Here is a 17,857-nt window from a genome sequence, read left to right as displayed (position 1 = left end):
CACTGTGGAGTTAGTGGTAAAGCAGCTTTCAAATGACTTCCCATCATGTGGATGCCAATGCCCAACTGTGTCCAATGAAGAAATAGCAGTTTGATCTTAAAATGCATTGTATCTTATTTTACTGAAATCTAAAACACTGCTGCTCAGAGGCAGCATTAGAATATTTAATGTAGGATGAAATAATGTCTTTAGAAATCATCAACTCCATCAAATTCTCAGCATAGAACAAGATGACAGCTGCCTTCAGTAAAAGCTTTGACCTTTGAAATCCAGGAGCCATTCAACATCCTGGACCTTGATAAAGCTGCAGTATGTACATATATGAGCAAAAGCAGAAGCTCGCTGAGCCCTCTGACACGAGCAATAAGCTGCTCTGTAACAGTTCAGGTTATTTCCATGCAAAAACAAGATAATCTTTTCAGAGCTTGAGCCAACACCAAAGACCTTTCAACAGTTTGACCCGTAGACAAGCTTTCTAAAACTAGTAGTCAATTAGCAACCTCCACACATACAATCAGAGATGTGACCTCTCACTTGAAGAAGACACTTTGCTTGTGATATATACTGGCAGCTCTTGAGATTTCTATTTCGACTTTGATTATAATGACAGGAAGAGCATCTGTCCAATCTGTGCAATATTCATGTGAGGCCAGCTTTTAATTCAGTCTGTGACCTTCTTCAAGCATGCTTGGAAATTACCTTCCTATTGTAAGAAAAGGATGATGAAAGACGCTCTCCCTATCATTATACTGTACGTTTAATTTTATCTCCAGCACCTCCAACAAACCTTTGATTAAAATGGTTAAAAATGTGTTTAAAATTTAGTGTTTTTGCATGTATATTAAATGGTTGGCAACCTTTCAAGAACACTGGCACTTCTTTCATTCTACAGCAAATCTATTATATACACTCTCATATATTGACACTTGGATTTCAATCACCCAGACATCCCAGAAATTCTTTCTTCAGTAGACAATAAAACGACCAGCAAGGTGATGACTGTAATTTGTGCCACAGTGATACGATATCCTGCTGTTTCTCAACAACAGGATGTGAAAGGAAACAGGAAAAGTCATAAGTTTTAATGTCTGGAGGAGCCAACATGCATGTGTTTCCTCTGTTGGCACCACAAAAGGACTGTCCCACTTCTCTAAACACTGCACAGAAACCTGTACATAGAAAGAATACATCAGAAAAAAAAGTTGCCAAAGTGCCCTCAATATGATAAAGGAATGGTTTTTTGGTCATTTTCAGTTACTAGACTGACTTACCAAATTTACTGTAAATGGCAATTACTTATATTAACAGGAAAATAGGCATCATTTAACTATCAGCTACCTCCTCTCTTATCTCTTGCATTTTGCACTGGGCTTTAGTGTCCTCAGCCAGAGAGACTCTCTTGGTAGTCAGCTTTTTCTCAATCTTATAATTTTTCCTCCTGAGGAATATTTGCAACGGTATAGAAAATCAGCCAGCTGGGGGCTGGTTAGAGTCCTTGAAACACAAACATTATGTGGGATGGTGCCTGACTGCTGTCTGAATTCATGATTGAATCGATTAGACAGAGAGATGGAACAGAAACTGACAGTAATGGCAGCGATGTGGAGGCAGAGGTTTGCAAAGTTTCTTCTGTTTATCAGCTTCACCTTAAGGGGGACTCTGTGTGTTTCCACCATCTCACCCTGTGTGTCAGCCAACAGTATAAGACTGTGTGGTTCTTACTGTGCATGTCCCATGATGTTAAGGTGTGTGACTGTAATGCGAGGCAGCCTGCAGCAGAAAAAGAGCATGTGTGCTTTGAATGATGATCATGTGAGGAAGACGTGATGAATGCTTTGTGCTCCCTGAATGGTGGTGATGAGCCGCAATTAAGTCACCGCCATTAACCATCTTAGGGACAAAAAGGGCAGACAAAATCAGAGCTGAAACCCACATGGGAGGCAGAGGACAACAAAAACTGGATGTGACAGACTAATGTTTGCTAATTACCATCCTACCAAGCACTGCTTCATGGCATAAAACTTAAAAATATCCCTATTTTAATCTTATGTTATGACCGGCTCGCGGGCAACAGCAAAAGAGGGAAATGCACGCCAAACTTAGCAATAATAGACTGACATTCATTCAAGTAACAAAAGTAAATACAATAGAGTGTGAAAATCAATATCAGTGATGTTTGACGTCTATTAATGCGTTGACTAATGTGTAATGTTATCAGTGTACAACAAAACCAAAAATGGTAATGCAAAACAAACAAGGCTTGGTCAGTGAAGAGATCAAAGGACTGGAATCAGACCAGGCAGGCTTAAGTAAGTTCTGGGACCCTGTCCAGGTGTTCCCAGTTAGTACTCAATGGCCCATCAGTTTTATCAGTTTAGTGCATTGTTATAGGCAGGTATCTCTATACCACCTAGGCTTGAGAAGGGATATGACCTCTGCATGGCTGCCAAAAAAGGCATTAACGTGTTTTTCATAAAGGATGGATCATGAGTACAATAGGTCTACTAGTTGCCTTGTGTGTTATACTGTAAATTTAGATTATAAGATTAGTTTTTTCCTCTATGCAATAGAGATTAAAGGCATTTTACCCATATGGAAAAAGGGATAAAGCATAAAATCAAAGCTCTCATGACAATAAAGTGGGTTTGTGGATGGCTGTTGTTTCATCTAATAATCTATTAATAAGCCTACAAATAAATATGGATTATTACCTGCTGTACTTGATATCTGCAGTAAAACTCCTTTTTAAAGGCAACAGGACAGGAGCTGTTGACTGCGCTTTGGTTCACGTTGTTTATTGTGGTTGTCACGTGAGGCGGTCAGCCAATGACAAACGTGTTCTGCAACAGCACAGCGTGTCATCTTTTTACACACCAACGGCCAATCAGCTGAGTCAAGTCCACCACAATAAGACCGGAACAAAGGCAATATGGTTTTCCAAATAAAAACGTAGACTAGTGTTACTTTGACAAAAAAAGAAACACAATAACATGAAAATATTCAGTTGCATAGAGATAATACATAACAGTACTGTAATGAATACATGACTATGACATCTATGGAAGAGTGCCTCAGACAACCATTTGATAAATATGGAGTCCTACATGTTTTTTTGTTGGTACTTTTTTTAACCTTAATCCTACCGACTGGGGCACCTGCAGACCCCAGAGGTATTTTGTCATATGTCACAGGTGCTTTATTCTATCATTCCAGTTTTTCATGACATTGTCAATCAATTGGTTCCTTATGACTTCATATCATTGTTTTCTGTTTCTGTTTTAATTAGTGCTTTTTAAAAAAATACCAATATATTGGGGTCCTTGGGGACCCCAGTCAAAAGCACCCATTTCCACCTGTACAGTTTTAATAGATAGAACTGTTTATTGAGTTCAGTATCACACACTATTAGAGGGGTGGGGACACTGTCAATTATTTTGAAGGCTTTGTGGAAAGATGGTACTTGAGATAAAAGCTGCAATTAGTATGTATATATTTTTGTTTTACACAATATGCAATTTAACTGTAACTTTCCTAAAATAATAACAATCTGTTTTTTTTTTTCAGATGACATCAATCACATAACTAATAATGTTTTGAGAAGAACTAAGTTAGCATAGCATAGCATTTTGCTATGATGGTTGTTTCTTACACTAGTCCTTGGATGTTAAATATGTTAGGATGAGTTAAAATCACACCTAAAACATGTAATTCAGTGCATTGGTTTTATCTGACATCTGACACCCATTCAGCCAAAAAGAAGATTAATGATGCCTGAAGTCAGACAATCAATTAATCAATCAATCTGTCGATAGGGCAGCACAGAACAAGACAAAAATAATGCAATGTGTACGTCAGCTGAATTACTGCACCCACAGGCTTTGTCTGATAAAATGATTCTCTTTTAAGCTGTTTGTTTTCTATCTTGCTGAATTACTTGATTCATCTAACATCGTATTTCCCCTTTGTTAAGGTTTTTTTCTGTTTCTTATGTTTTACATACAGCATCTTTAAGATATGTTTATCATATAAACATGCCCTGAACCTTTGTTTTTAGTGATCTCTGCCTTTTTAATTTTTTATCCCTGTATTTCTGTTTTTATTGTTTGTTGTTTGTAAATCACTTTGTGACACTGGTTTTAAAAGGTGCTTTACAAATAAACTTTATTATCATTATTTATTAGATTTTAGGTGTTTCTGTGAGATCGGGGTATGCTCTTTCATAAATTTTTAAGTGGTCCGCAGATTTTTGTGTGTGTAAGAATCACATCATTTTTATTCATTACTGTTGAAATTTCACCTTTCTGGAGGAACAGTTAACTGTATTATACAGTTATATTATACATTATACAGCTTTCATTTTGAGACATGTCACCGGAAGTGCTGCTCTACACTCTCACTACCTTGACAGGTGTGAGACTCAACATGCTGGCAGCCACAGACGACAGGTATTCCTTTCCGCTCACGTTATCTGTCCTCACAATGTCGTTGATAATGTGCTCGGTACCGCTGTGCCGAGCGCGTGCCTGTGATTGTAATGGCAGATCGATCATATAGAGATCAATCGCACGTGCAGAGAGGGAAGTTTACCTCCAGCGACCTGCGGATAGAGGCGGATAATTGTGCGGCGGTTCACACATTAAACGGTAAGTGTCTTTGCATTTTCGGTGCCTGCAAATATTGGCATAATAAAAGCAGTTATTGCAGTATGCAACATATATTTGGGTTGGCTAAATGGCTTTAAAATCATTAATTGGGTTAATTTTTATCTATATTTGAATCCATCAATTTAAGAAACTTTGATGGGACACAAAAGTAGCCTGTATGCTGGAGAAGTCTAATACATACCCATTCTGAAATTACAATAAATTAGTCTGTGCTAATAAATATATTTCAAAACACACTAAATGGCATTAAAATCAATCATACAGCTCAATGATACGGATTTAACTTGAGTTTCATTTAGACTGGTTGTGCTTACAAACACATTTTGATCAATTTCCTCATTAAACGTGAGAAACCCATCGGTTCTGCACAAGGCAGTGTGAGAACAATAGTAAGGGGAGTCCAAGTTAAGGAGACTATCTTTCACCACATGTTGAGTCATTGACTGCTGGCACATTTTATGGGTAAACCTGTTCTCCGTGGCTCCTTGTGTTCATGCAGTGGTTAGTGGCAGCCGGCAGAATGACTGTGCAGCCCTGTCGGTTTATAATAACACTATTTAACCTCATCAAAGCACAGTTGAGGTCTGACCTGAGTGCTCAGTTATTGGTGTGCTCCAAGAAAAAATTGTTTAAAGTTAAATATGTGCAGAATGGTAACTGCATATATTGTGAGCCAGTCATGTTGAGACCAAAATGTCTTTTTATAGAACTTGTTTTGATTTGGAGATGTAACAGGGAAGCTAAATTCAAAATATTTTTATCATGTCTTATCTTTATCCGGTGAATGTCCTATACCTCAGACGAATCTGAGTGCCAGACGTTGACTCGGTCCTGTGATTTAATTTTACTCCCCATTGTCAGTCAGAGGCACTGCTTGAGCCTCCCAGCTGCCGGTTATATAATGTCAGCTGAGGACTACCACAGTTTGGTGAGCAGAGGAGGAAACTCAGGCGGAATTGAGCACAGACAATACTGTAGGAGGCCAGATTATAATGTTACATAAGGGATGTTTTCCTTCCACTTGGCTGGGATGATGCAGATGATGGTGGTCTGGAAATAGGCCTGAGTGAGGAGAGATGGGATGCTGCACACACACTGTATTTGCCAGCGGAGGAGTACACAGGCCTGTTAATGCACAAAGAGGGTACGGCTCCAACAGCCAGTTTATAGAGAGACATATTTGCATTTCATGTTGCACAGGTTGGCCTTTGTTACTAATAACCAATGTGTAATGTTCCAAATGTTCATTGTGAACGTGGGTACACACAATGGGCACCAGACAATATTACATTCAAGGACATATCAGTCTAATGTCTTTGATGAAAGGCGGAGGGGAAATGTCTGATAGCTTTCCTTCTGGTAACCACATCAGCAAAGTGCACTGTGGTATAACATGGTTCATTAGGTTGTATTGCTCTGTTTTGGATTTGTTATGGTGCATTTCTTTACACACACACACATACACACACACACACACACACACACACTATTAAAACAGGGGTGAATATAGATGTTAACAGTTGTTTGAGTATAACAACCCAAGACTTTTTAATTTCCAGATTCAATGCTATCTTATAGAACTCTATTATAAGCAGATCAGTGGCTAAAGCCCTCAAAAAGTGTATCATAATTCAATAGTATGCAATGCAATGAGAGATTTTTCACAAGACACTGTTGGTAAAACTGTATTATATTTACAGCACTCATTGATTTTGTAACATATGGCAGCGATGTATGATGCATGCTGGGATGGGTTGGCGATGACACCTTTCATCCATCATATGTGATTCAAAGTAACAAATCCTCACTATATCATGCTGAGCAGAAAATCTTTGTCACATTGATCATTGTGGGGTGAAAATTTGAAGTGTGTTGCACTCCCCATCAGTAGTTTCAAGGCACCTGCAGCAGACTTTTATTGTGCCCTCATAATACACTCCGTTTGATTTAATGATGATTTGTTGGTTTATGTTAGAGTTTGTACAAAGAGATGTTTGATGCTGATTGTGAGATTTAATTGTGAGAAAGTAACCCTCTTTGCTATTACCAAATTCAAAATGGTAATTTGCCTCATTAATTACAGCCTTAATAAACATATTCAGGAGTTAAATTAAGAGTTTGCAGTCTACAAAACACAATAAAAACATTTTTTTCATCAAACCTGGTCAGTTCAACCAACCTGATCAACCTAAAACAAGTAATCTTATGCAGCGAGACAGCATGTGAAGAATTTTCCTATCACATTTTTTGCAAAAAAGCAGCTCTGAGAATCTCATACAGATTAGTAGAGTCCAGCTTCTCTGTTCAGCCTTGTGCACGTGTGTTTGTACATATCTGTTTGTCAAATCTCCCTGTGGGCAACATGGTAAATATTGGTGTACGTGTGGGTTTGCTTTGCATAAAATCAATTAAACCACAAGATCACATTCTCTGAAAGATAAACACACCGGTGAAATAAGTGCCCATCAGAAATGCATATTTAGATATTTTATTGCAGTGGTTATTTATATAAGGGATTCATTTAAGTGTACAGAAATTGAGTTTATGATGTTTCTATCAAATGTCTAGGATTAAATGTGTATCTATCTCCACAGATGCACTTCCGTATTTTAGTTTTATACAACCCTACCACATGTGACATTGGATTTTATGATAATCTAGAAAACTGCTCAAAGCCAGCTCTCATAAAACAGAAGTGATGATTTGATGATTTTAATATTAACTCGTCAGACAAGAAAACAAAAAAGAAACTCAAAAGTTCCATGTCTAAATTTGATTTCAGTCAGAAAGTTAAAGGGCCAAGCAGACTAACTCACTTGATCAACACCTCCATGGCTAATGGGATGTTCCTAGAAGTGTGGAAAAAAGCAAGAGTGATGCCTATTCTTAAATCTGGAGCAGCTGATCAAGTGGGTAATTATTGGCCAATCAGCACCCTTTCTGTTTTTTCTAAGGTTTTGGAAAAGGTTGTGGCAATGCAACTGATGAACTACCTTGAAATGAATAATTACCTGCAATCAATACAATTTAGGTTCAGATCGAAATTATCTACAGAGTGCAAATTGCCACGTGTTGGGGGCAGTCATTCAGTTGGTTGCAGTCTGCAACCTCACTGCTAGATGCCACTAAATCTCACACACTGGTACTTCAAAGATTAAAACAGGAATCCCACAGGGATTGGGGCTAGGACTGATACTCTTCAGTCTATATATAAATGACCTTCCTGAATCATGTCAAGGGGCTGGTCTTCAGATGTACGCGGATGACACAGTCATATACGCTTATGGAAAAACAGCTATTGCAGTTAGAGACCAAAGCACCTGAAAGCAATAGTCTGTTGGCTTGAAAACTTGTGTTTGACACAAAAAGCAGTGCCCATATGTTTCTTTTCTTGAAGACAGCCCACATCAACTGAGCAAGATGTTAAGATCAAAAGTCAGTTAATCAATCAAGTTTCTGAAATTAAATATCTATATATAACCATTCATCATATATCTATATATAATACCTAGGTTTAACATTGGACCCTCACCTGAAATTTGACAAACATGTTAAAAAAATAGAATAGTAAAAGTCACATTGAGACTAATCAGAGACTGTTTGATGCAGCCAAAATATACATGCACTCAATGATCACACCTCAGTTACTGTTATATAACCTCTGTTACTGTCAGCAGTGACTAAATCCCCTAGAGAGGTTATACAATTGTGCAATAAAAATATTGGACAAAAGGCCAATAAGATCGTTCCACTGTCACGTCCTGGGAGACCTGAACATACTAAGTTTTGACAGCTACATTGCATTTGCAAATGCCAATCTGTGGGTGGGGGGAGGGTATGTATGTATGTATGTATGTATGTATGTATGTATGTATGTATGTATGTATGTATGTATGTATGTACATATACAGTACATATTGGTATACATATATATGTGTGTATGTGTGTGTGTGTGTGTGTGTGCATATACACACTGTATATATGTGTATGCCGACAAGTCATACTGCTTTTCCTATATGGTCAACAATATTGACTACATAGTTTAACTCTGGTTTCTGTGAACATGTTTTTGTGTCTGTTATGTAAAGGCCCTTCTAAGGACAGGCATTGGAAATAAGCAGTAGCTATAAATGCTGTGATGAATTGCATTGCATAATTACTGTGCAGTTCTCCATGTATACCGTATTTATCCCTAACGAAAACATGAAATGAAATGAATTGCTTAAAACAGTGTTATCCTCTGGATAATATCCAAGGAAAACTCTTTGTCCATGTAGTGCTTGAGGGAGCCGCAGCAGCACTGCAGGAGCTGTGGGCCGCATCCTAATAAACTGCGACGACTGCAGTGGGAGCTGCGAAAACCAGACATAACACAAACATCACAATCACACAGTTACATAATCCCCATATATGTAATGAGTCTAAAACTCTGAAAGATTGTATTTTTGTTTGTTTAAAGGATGAACCCCTTGTTAATGTGATAGCTGGCTATTTACAAAATTCTTTCAAACAAATGTCATAGGTGGTTTTTAGACCATATTTACACAATATGCATTCTTTTCTAACAAATTCTCATAATTTCATTTCCCAGTAATCCTCAACCAGAATCAACCGTGAAAGCAGCCAATATTAAGTATCAAAGGAGAAAGACACATCTTTTTTTTAATTTAAGAATTACAGTAAAAGCCTCAACTAAAGCTGTAACAAACTATTCAGTTCTGCAGTGCTCTTGTATGATGGAAAGTAATGTAATCAAACTAGAAAATATATCCACATGTGTATATATTAGCCTTGAATTTCCATGGAATTGAAAGTCCTCAGAATCAATGAAGGTCACCTCAGGTAAAAGTGATTCGAAGAACGTGAGCTGGTGCTGAAATCTTTCATTGTTTGTGACACTGAATGAAATATTCACCAGCAGCAGTCCACTCACAGGGTGTAACAGGCTAATGAAAATCTTTGTAAAAGGAACTTTCACTCGAACATGACTAATGATGTTTGCTTTTCATCTTGTTGCCAACAATGATGATTTATGTGCCGACCTTTTGCTTCTGTGTTACCGTGAAAACAATTTGACACAGCTGCTGTGGAAATGAACCTGCTGAGTGTTCTGTGAGATGGGAACTGCCTCCTCCCAGTTACCTTGTGGTTAATTTATGGTTCCTGCTCTGGTTTTTACACAACTACAGACAATTGATGACAAATTAAACCTGATTACTCGTATTCATCGTGCTTGACATCAGTCGGTCCTACTTGTGGGCTGCAGGGTGGGTGAACCAGAGGAGCGGAGGCCGATTGATCATGACTGCAGCAGGTGCTTGAAGTACAAAGCGGAGGGTCTGGTGTTAAATTACCCCAGCTGCCTGACAGATGTTTGAGTGTATCTGCTGATTAAGGTTTCCAGCCGACCTTGTTGGACCTTAACAAGCATGTAAAGAGGGACACCACTGGGCTGTTCCTTTCACGGGGCCCTCATTACTATTTTTGATTTTCCTTAATGAAATAGGTTAACTATTTGATAGGTTCAGCATTTAGAAATAAGCAGGGATATGTGTTTGTCCCTGCAGGCACGATGCTGTGAGACCGCTGCATGAGGCAGCCTGGACGATCATGATGGAGGAGGCTGCCAGCCAGCTCGAGAGAGATCATGTGCACAGTGTCTACGACAAGATTGCTCCATATTTCAACGACAGCCGCTATAAAGCCTGGCCGAAGGTTCGACAGTTCCTGCTGGACCTGCAGCCGGGGAGCATCATCGCTGACATAGGTGGGTGTCACCTCCAGTTGTTCTGCTATCTTGACAACATGACACATGATCACAAGTGTCCGCTGGGTAATTCATGCTGTTGTACACATTGTTGTACATTGTACATTGATTTTTTTTCCAATGTGTTTTTTGGAAACACAATAAGCAATTCTAAAACTGTCTTCTCTCAAGGAGTGTGAATGAGTATTTTACATCTAATCAAATCACCAATCATTCCTGATCATTCTCTAAAATGTTGGCTCATCGTCTCCTTGGCAGGCTGTGGTAATGGCAAGTATCTCCACATCAACAAGGAGGTGTTCAAGCTGGGGTGCGATGTTTGTCGCCCCCTGGTGGACTTTGCCTGGAGTCAAGGACACGAAGTCCAGATGTGCGACGGGCTGCATTTGCCTTATAGAGACGGCTGCTTCGATGCTGTGCTTTCTATTGCAGGTAATGGGCACACAGTGTTGTTGATTCCTCACATTCAGTACTGCTGGAGTTCCCATTTGACTCAAATTAAATGAACTCTTAATAATGATAAACATCATTTTACCACAAGCATGTGTTGCCTAGCCAACGGCGAGAAATGATTCATGTGTGTCCTCCAACAAAAGCGTGTAATTAGGACTAAGGACAACAACAGACACCCACACTATTAATTTATCTTGTGTTCTATTCAGTGTGTACATAATGTGTTTTGGTGACTCAAAGTGCTGAATGTGACACAACACCATAATGAAATAAATGCCTACTCACCATCCTGCTTAATTCTGACAAATTAATGTTTTTGTCACAGTCATCCATCATTTGTCCACCAAAGAACGTCGTATTCGAGCAATAAAGGAGATGGCTCGCACTCTGCGAGTGGGTGGACGCATCATGATCTACGTGTGGGCCATGGAGCAGAAGCGTCGTAAATTTGAGAAACAGGACATCTTCGTTCCCTGGAACCCCAACCCTCATTTGCCCTCCAGCTTCAACAGGGACCATGCCAAACCCAGAAGGAGGGGCACAGCACAGAGCGTGAGTGAAGCCATAGACAACGCCGACAAGCACAGGAAGGTTAGAAGCACATCCTCAGTGGTAGATGAAGAAGAGTTGACCTGCACCACACCACAGCAGAGAACACAGAGACTGTGGTTCTTTTCAAGGTCTCTGGACTCTGTGTTTGACTTTGGAAGTTTAGCCATCTCCCGGTCGTCCTCTAGAGACATGAGCACTTTATCCTCTCCCACAGGGGAAAATGAGGGGAACAAGGCTGGCCAGCGCGGGAGAGGACATGGCCTCATCAAGCAGGTCTCAAGCTTCTTTTACTCTCCATCTGTAATCGGATCAGAGGAGGACGTCTTTGACTCGGTCACAGATCTGCACAAGGGGCAAAAAGATCCTGGAGGCAACAGCACCTCCACCAACGGCACAGAAAACCAGTGTGTCTCTGTATCTTTAGCCCAGGAGTGTGGCTCCCTGGCTCTGCCAGACCTAGTTCCTTTCCAGAAGGAGCATCTGAAGCAGTCTGGAGAGGAGAGTGACGGAGGGCCGCGGGGAAAAGAGCAGCAGGAAAGCACACAGAGTCCTCAGGGGAGCGAGGGGCAGGTGGAAGGATCTTGCCTGAGGTACTATCATGTCTTCAGGGAGGGAGAACTGGCAGAGCTGATAGAGAATCACGTCGAAGAGCTTCATGTCAAACACACCTACTTTGATCATGCTAACTGGTGTGTGGTGGCAGAGAAAGTTCAGTTATGGAGAATATAATTTTAACTTGTGTTTTATTTTGCATTGTCTCTGCCTCAAGTTTTAGCACTGAATCACACATTTGATGATTATTACATTCTTGTAACTGTATAATGTATAAATATACAGGTGTATCCATTGTTGAAGTTCCACATTTTTGGGATAATTACAACACTAAACTAAATCCCCCATTGCTGCAATACTGTACTTAACTGTTTGGAAATTCAGATTTTTAATAAAATGCTCTTGGGAGATTTTAGTAATCCCGGAACCAGATGTGCAACTGACCTATCCATATCTGGCATTAAATGTTATTTTAGATGCACAGAGAATGGTGGTGTTCAACAATAGCTACTACTGTATACCACGTTTTTAAAGTATTTATTACATTTTAAGACAAGAAACCAACTAGCAGTATCCAGATATCCAGTGTGTATTCTAAGTGTCAAGCATTAGTTTTTATTATCAAACCACAGTGAACTTCAGTGCTGCTAATGATACTAGCTCTTTTAAAATAGCATTTCTGCAAGGGAGATGTTAAGAAATGCACTGTTTTCCTATTTGGACTTTTAATATTAGCCAATAAGGAGTTTGTGAGACAGAAGTATACTCTTCCATCTGCTCTTAAATGTTTTAATTTTGCCTGTTTTACAATTGCACGTTCCTAAACTCTGCGTACGAGCAGCTAAACTTGCAGCAAGTATCTGTTGTGTACATTTTGTTGGATATTTCTGTAAACTGCTCGTGTAATCTATCATCAACACTATTATAAGAAGAGCTCAAAAGTTGTGCAGAATATCTTCCAAAACATTTGTGCCATTTGCCTGCTGTGTTTAACTCTCCGAGATGTTGCCAGTCTGTGCGCTTGATGTTGATGTTTGTAATACTTATGCGTATTTTCTTGTGTTAAAGCTGAATGTACCACTGGTGTGGTTCAGCATATCAACTGCCTCATATACTGTGAATAAACATTGCACTGTACCACAAGTATGCCGCTGCTTGATGTCAGTGAGTGACATAAAAATAGGGGAAACTTGAAACATACTGGTTATCTGTACCCATTGTGCTGGGGAAGCTGCATATCCTTATCAGTACAGTATGTGTGGACCAACTGTGTTTGTTCTGAAATGACACTGCGACTTTGATGTCTTCTGTGACCTGATGTAAATAGTTTGAATTTGTTCTTTCTTTATTAAATATTTTTGTTCATGAGTATTGTTGTATTGTATTTTCTGACATGGACAACATTTGTATTCATGTACAAATGAATGAGAAACACAAATAGTATCATTCATTAGCTGAATATTTAATAGTCATACAGAAATACTGATACAGTATCTGTGATGAGGTACCCAGGTTGTTGAATGTCTGCTTGATGCACTCTTTAGCCAGCAGCCCACATTACAGAAAATCACTTGCAATAGTCTCACAATGGCCAACATTTCAGAAAAAAATTCACACATGGATGGGACGATTTTACCAGCACATACTGTTTTTTCACAAGCATCTGTAGTGACAGATGTCTTGATTTATATGCTAAAGAAGTTCACAGCTCAGAAACAAGTACAAGAAGTAATTTAGAAACTTATTATTACATAATTTGTTCAGATAACAATATTCAACAATACACATGGAGTGGATTCTGTTTTCAAATGTAAGATCCACTGCCTTTAATATGTTTGTCACAACTCCTTGATAAAATTCATTAATGTAGTAATTAAAGTATATAAATTGGTTGGTTTTAATATCCTATTTTTTTACTTTTTAATCCTGAGGATCATCTTGTGCCAGGGGATAGTAGTTCTACATCCCACACTCCCTCCAAACCTGAAACATGAAGAACATCATTACTTCTCAACAAAGACCATTAATACACAGCTTGAGTGATTATTTTTGTAACCCAAACATCTGTATTGAAAAGCTTAAACTGTTTTGTGTCCTGTACCTGAGTCGCTGCTCTGTGGACTATGGAGTGCCTGAGGGCCAGTTTGTCGATGTCTCTTGAGTATCCTCCTCCAATAACGGTAGCGACAGGAACGCCTCTGCTCACCACAGTCTTCATCACATACAGATCCCTCTGATACAGCCCTAGGAAATACTACAGGTCATCCAAAGATGTCTATAGACGATCTGTAAGTAAAGAAACTTGTGTGTCAAAGATATTGCTCACCTTGGTCAGTCAGACGGAGTCTCCCAAGTTCATCATCCCTGTGAGGGTCGACACCTGCGTCATACAGAACCAGGTCTGGACGAAATGTCTCCAGCAGCCAGGGAAGGTGAGCTTCAACTGTTCAAACAGACGTTTTTCATTAGTCAATGGAAACTGATTTGTTACTCAAATAAAATTAAATGTATTAACTATGGAAAACTCTGGGACTCAAACTGAGATTTTAGTGACTACAACAATATTTGGACTTAAACATTGAGCACATCCAGTATTTCACTTATTATTATGTCTTGTGTTGACGTGCCTGTGGAGAGATACTCCTTGTCTTCCAGTCCATCTTCCATGCAGATATCGAGGTCACTCTGTTGTTTACGGAGTGGGAAGTTTTTCCCACAGTGCGCCGAGAATGTAAACACACATGGCTCCTCTTGAAATATAAAAGCAGTACCGTCACCCTGTTGGATCCACAAGCAAGAAACTTAACTAAATTTAGAATTTATGACATATTGGTCTGACCCTAAAACATTAAAATGTTTAGTCTACCTGATGCACATCAAGATCCACTATCAGAACCTTTCTCCGGCGTGAGGAGTTCTCCATCAGGTATTTGGCTGCAACTGCTAAGTCATTAAGGAGGCAAAACCCTGAACCATAGCTTGGAAAAGCATGATGTGTTCCTCCTGCCGTGCTGCAGGCCAGACCCCTCTGCAGAGCTACTTCAGCAGCGAGAACTGTCCCACCTGTCAACAAGAAAGAAGGTGAAACCTGGCTCCTGTGGTTTGATCTTTCCAGTCCAAGCTGTCACATCATGTCAACAACTCTCACCTGTTTCATATCGACAGCGTCTCACTATGCCTTCACTCCAGGGGAAGCCTGTCCTCCTCTGTTCTTTCTCATTTATTTTCCCATTTATGAAGTCGTTCAAGTATTCATCAGTGTGTACACAGCTCAGTAAATCTTTCGAGGCAATTTTAGGAACCCACACCTACTGCGAGGAAGGACATACACATTTACAGGAAAAGGTGAGACAACAGTTTCCAATTCTACTACTAACGACAGGTCATGCAACTAACACTTATTTTCCCTATTAATCTAGCAGTTATTATCCCAATGAATTGATTAATTGCTTTTAAAAATGCCAGAATCAAAGAGGCAAAGTAACACCTTTAAAATTCTAGTTTTGTCTGACCAAGAGTCCAAAACCCAAATATATTCAATTTACATTACATAAGGCTGGGAAACTTGGTGATTGATGTTCTTGACCTGATCAATTGACTAAATAATAATACTCATCATTATTATTCAATTTTTAGATGCAGTTATCGATGGTTCACTCACCTGTTTCTCTGTAATGACTTGATCTTTGATTAGAAAGTGTAAGACCCGGGGAAACTTGCCCATTGGAAACCTGTGGTTAGGAGGGAGGTCACACACATACTTGCTGTGATGAACTATTGGGAGTCCGCTGGATTCATGTCTTACCTGTGTAAGATGAATAGATATGTAAGGTCAGTAAACGCAGTGCACGATGGTCGCAATGTTAAGTAAAACACACGAGTCTTCTGCGTACATGTAATAATTTAAATGTTCCTACTAGCTCAGCGTGTAAACATCTGCAGGAGGTGAAAGCTGCACCGAACAACCGCCCGACTTTTAGCCGAGGTCTTTTAGAAAATATTTGTTTTATGCAAGTCATTTCTCTAGCTGACTTTAACCCGAAATGACAATCACTGCAGGGGAATGTAGTTTGATGTGCAGACACCAGGCGCACGGTTACAAAAGCGCACAAGGTTTCTTGTTTGTTGACGGATGTTCGGATGAATTTGTCCTCTCCATGACTGCCATCGTCTGTCATGGAGTGGGAATAACACAGTGTGTGTGTGTTGGTTTTATGGTTGATTACCACCATCTACTGATTTGAAGTGAATACTGCAGATGTAAAAAAGAAAAAAAAAGGTAAAACAAAGCTTCATCTGTCATTCATCTCTATAGAAAGGCTTCAGATGTCTCCATTCGTTTGGTGATGGAGGCCAGGCTTTAAATAAAAAGTATGGGTTTGTTGGTCATCATTATAAAGTAAACAGGCTTTCAACAAAAACAGTTTGAAAAACACAGAAATACATATGCTTTTTTATTTTAAAGGTATAGGAAAAATAACACTATATATTTCATTTCTACTGTCCTTTTTACTGGGAACTGCACAATACTTTGTTTAGTAAGATTAAAACAGATATTGACTTTGGAAATATGGATGATGGACAAATACTAAATTGGCTTCCCATATCAAACATAGACACCAGCCAGTTACTTGGAGAAAGCCTGCGAGAAGAGAAATAAAGCTCTGTATCAGGATAAGATGTAGATATATAGTAACAGTTCTTTTTCTGAGAACAGTCCATTTTGGATTTTTTTTTTCTTTTTTTCTCTACATGCCTTCGTATATGTGTTACCAGAAGATGCATATTTTGTAAAATAACAGTGTCTTGTAATTCCATGTGGGATGGCCCAGATGTTTGGTATGACATAGAAATGAAAAAAGGCATCTGCACACTCAAATCTTGCACAAATTTGAGTGTGCAGATGCTTTTTTCATTCAGTTTGATGATTTTTTTTTTTTTTTAACTCCAGCACTGCAGCTAAGTCTGATGCTGGGTGAGCAGTGTATTTTTCTCTATTTTTGATTTTGTATGACATGGAAATAAAAATTTAACTAACTATATTTTTTAAATTCATCATCCTGGCATGATCTGAACTTCAACTGATCTGAACTTTGATGTAAAAGCTTGGCACAAGGATTGCACATCAAATTTACAATCGACCGCCTTTCGCAGTTCAACATTAATTTAATATTCTCTTTTTATTCACAACTCAGCAAAGCTTCTAGCTTTATACCTATCTGTGCCTATCCAAAATATTTCTCACTGAAACATATTGAGGTTTACATTTCTAGAGCATATGCAAATGATATATTATTGGACATTCAAAGCCCTTTGATGATGAGCTTTTTGCTTATTGAGCAGGTCTGCGTGTTGCCGTGTCTAATCTACATCTCATACCTCTCGTGTATCATCTTTATTATCCTGTGAGCTGCATCTGTTGACGCAAGCTTTTCAGATTCCTGTTTGTCAGAATTATGGAAGAGTTTAACACACTAGTTTATAAAATATAAAATATGTATGTAGTATATGTATATAGTTGACCGAATCTATAATTCACTTTACCATCCTATCCTGTTCTATCAATCCCTACAGCTTGCTCCTATTTTGTTAAACCGACTGACGATTATTCTGCATACATACGCATTTCTTTCTGAGAGCACAGTCACGATGAATAGAGAACTGATGCAAATGAGATAAATGTATCATTCATGAGGCTTTGTTCCTTCTCCATTCCCCCTTTTTTCTGTTTCTTTATAATTCATCAAATGATCAAAGCTCATTTTACATTTAGAGTTTTCAACTTTCAGCCCATGACAAATTGCTTGTCCTTCTTCTCAGTGTATTTACATACATATATGAGAAGACTTGTTTTAGAGATTTCCTCTCC

The 17,857-nt window shown here is 38.9% G+C and overlaps 3 protein-coding genes across 3 annotated transcripts in view; 2 read left to right on the top strand and 1 right to left on the bottom strand.

Annotated features, from left to right (window-relative positions):
- The first annotated feature begins 4,411 nt into the window (after positions 1–4,411).
- Positions 4,412–13,776, top strand: trmt9b (tRNA methyltransferase 9B). The gene is made up of 4 exons (XM_044354855.1): positions 4,412–4,643; positions 10,232–10,431; positions 10,690–10,863; positions 11,210–13,776. The coding sequence occupies exons 2-4, from the start codon at positions 10,275–10,277 to the stop codon at positions 12,163–12,165; spliced, it is 1,287 nt and encodes a 428-aa protein (XP_044210790.1). The 5' UTR covers positions 4,412–4,643; positions 10,232–10,274; the 3' UTR covers positions 12,166–13,776.
- Positions 13,777–13,904: 128 nt separating this feature from the next.
- hdac12 (histone deacetylase 12) lies at positions 13,905–16,165 on the bottom strand. The gene is made up of 8 exons (XM_044354856.1): positions 15,906–16,165; positions 15,650–15,793; positions 15,137–15,296; positions 14,855–15,051; positions 14,616–14,766; positions 14,315–14,431; positions 14,090–14,232; positions 13,905–13,971 (listed from the first exon to the last, which is right to left on the bottom strand). The coding sequence occupies exons 1-8, from the start codon at positions 16,005–16,007 to the stop codon at positions 13,948–13,950; spliced, it is 1,038 nt and encodes a 345-aa protein (XP_044210791.1). The 5' UTR covers positions 16,008–16,165; the 3' UTR covers positions 13,905–13,947.
- Positions 15,754–17,857, top strand: part of stard13b (StAR-related lipid transfer (START) domain containing 13b) — a 71,433-nt gene continuing 69,329 nt past the window's right edge. The window contains exon 1 of the mRNA XM_044354832.1: positions 15,754–15,819. The gene's annotated coding sequence lies outside the window, so the exon portion shown is untranslated. The remainder of the gene's footprint in view (positions 15,820–17,857) is intronic.

This window comes from Thunnus albacares, chromosome 6 (assembly GCF_914725855.1).
Source record: "Thunnus albacares chromosome 6, fThuAlb1.1, whole genome shotgun sequence".
NCBI lineage: Eukaryota > Metazoa > Chordata > Actinopteri > Scombriformes > Scombridae > Thunnus > Thunnus albacares.
Note: the sequence above shows the minus strand (reverse complement) of the source record. Positions and strands in the feature narration are given on the sequence as shown.

What these genes read in the sequence shown, in the direction of transcription:
- hdac12 (XM_044354856.1), bottom strand. Translation starts at nt 16,007, where the DNA reads ATGACTTGCATAAAACAAATATTTTCTAAAAGACCTCGGCTAAAAGTC. An exon ending in TGGATCTTGATGTGCATCAG is followed by an intron (nt 14,767 to 14,854) that starts GTAGACTAAACA and finishes TGGATCCAACAG; the next exon opens with GGTGACGGTACTGCTTTTAT. An exon ending in CAAGGAGTATCTCTCCACAG is followed by an intron (nt 14,432 to 14,615) that starts GCACGTCAACAC and finishes CTGTTTGAACAG; the next exon opens with TTGAAGCTCACCTTCCCTGG.
- trmt9b (XM_044354855.1), top strand. Translation starts at nt 10,275, where the DNA reads ATGATGGAGGAGGCTGCCAGCCAGCTCGAGAGAGATCATGTGCACAGT. An exon ending in GAGCATCATCGCTGACATAG is followed by an intron (nt 10,432 to 10,689) that starts GTGGGTGTCACC and finishes TCTCCTTGGCAG; the next exon opens with GCTGTGGTAATGGCAAGTAT. An exon ending in TGCTGTGCTTTCTATTGCAG is followed by an intron (nt 10,864 to 11,209) that starts GTAATGGGCACA and finishes TTTTTGTCACAG; the next exon opens with TCATCCATCATTTGTCCACC.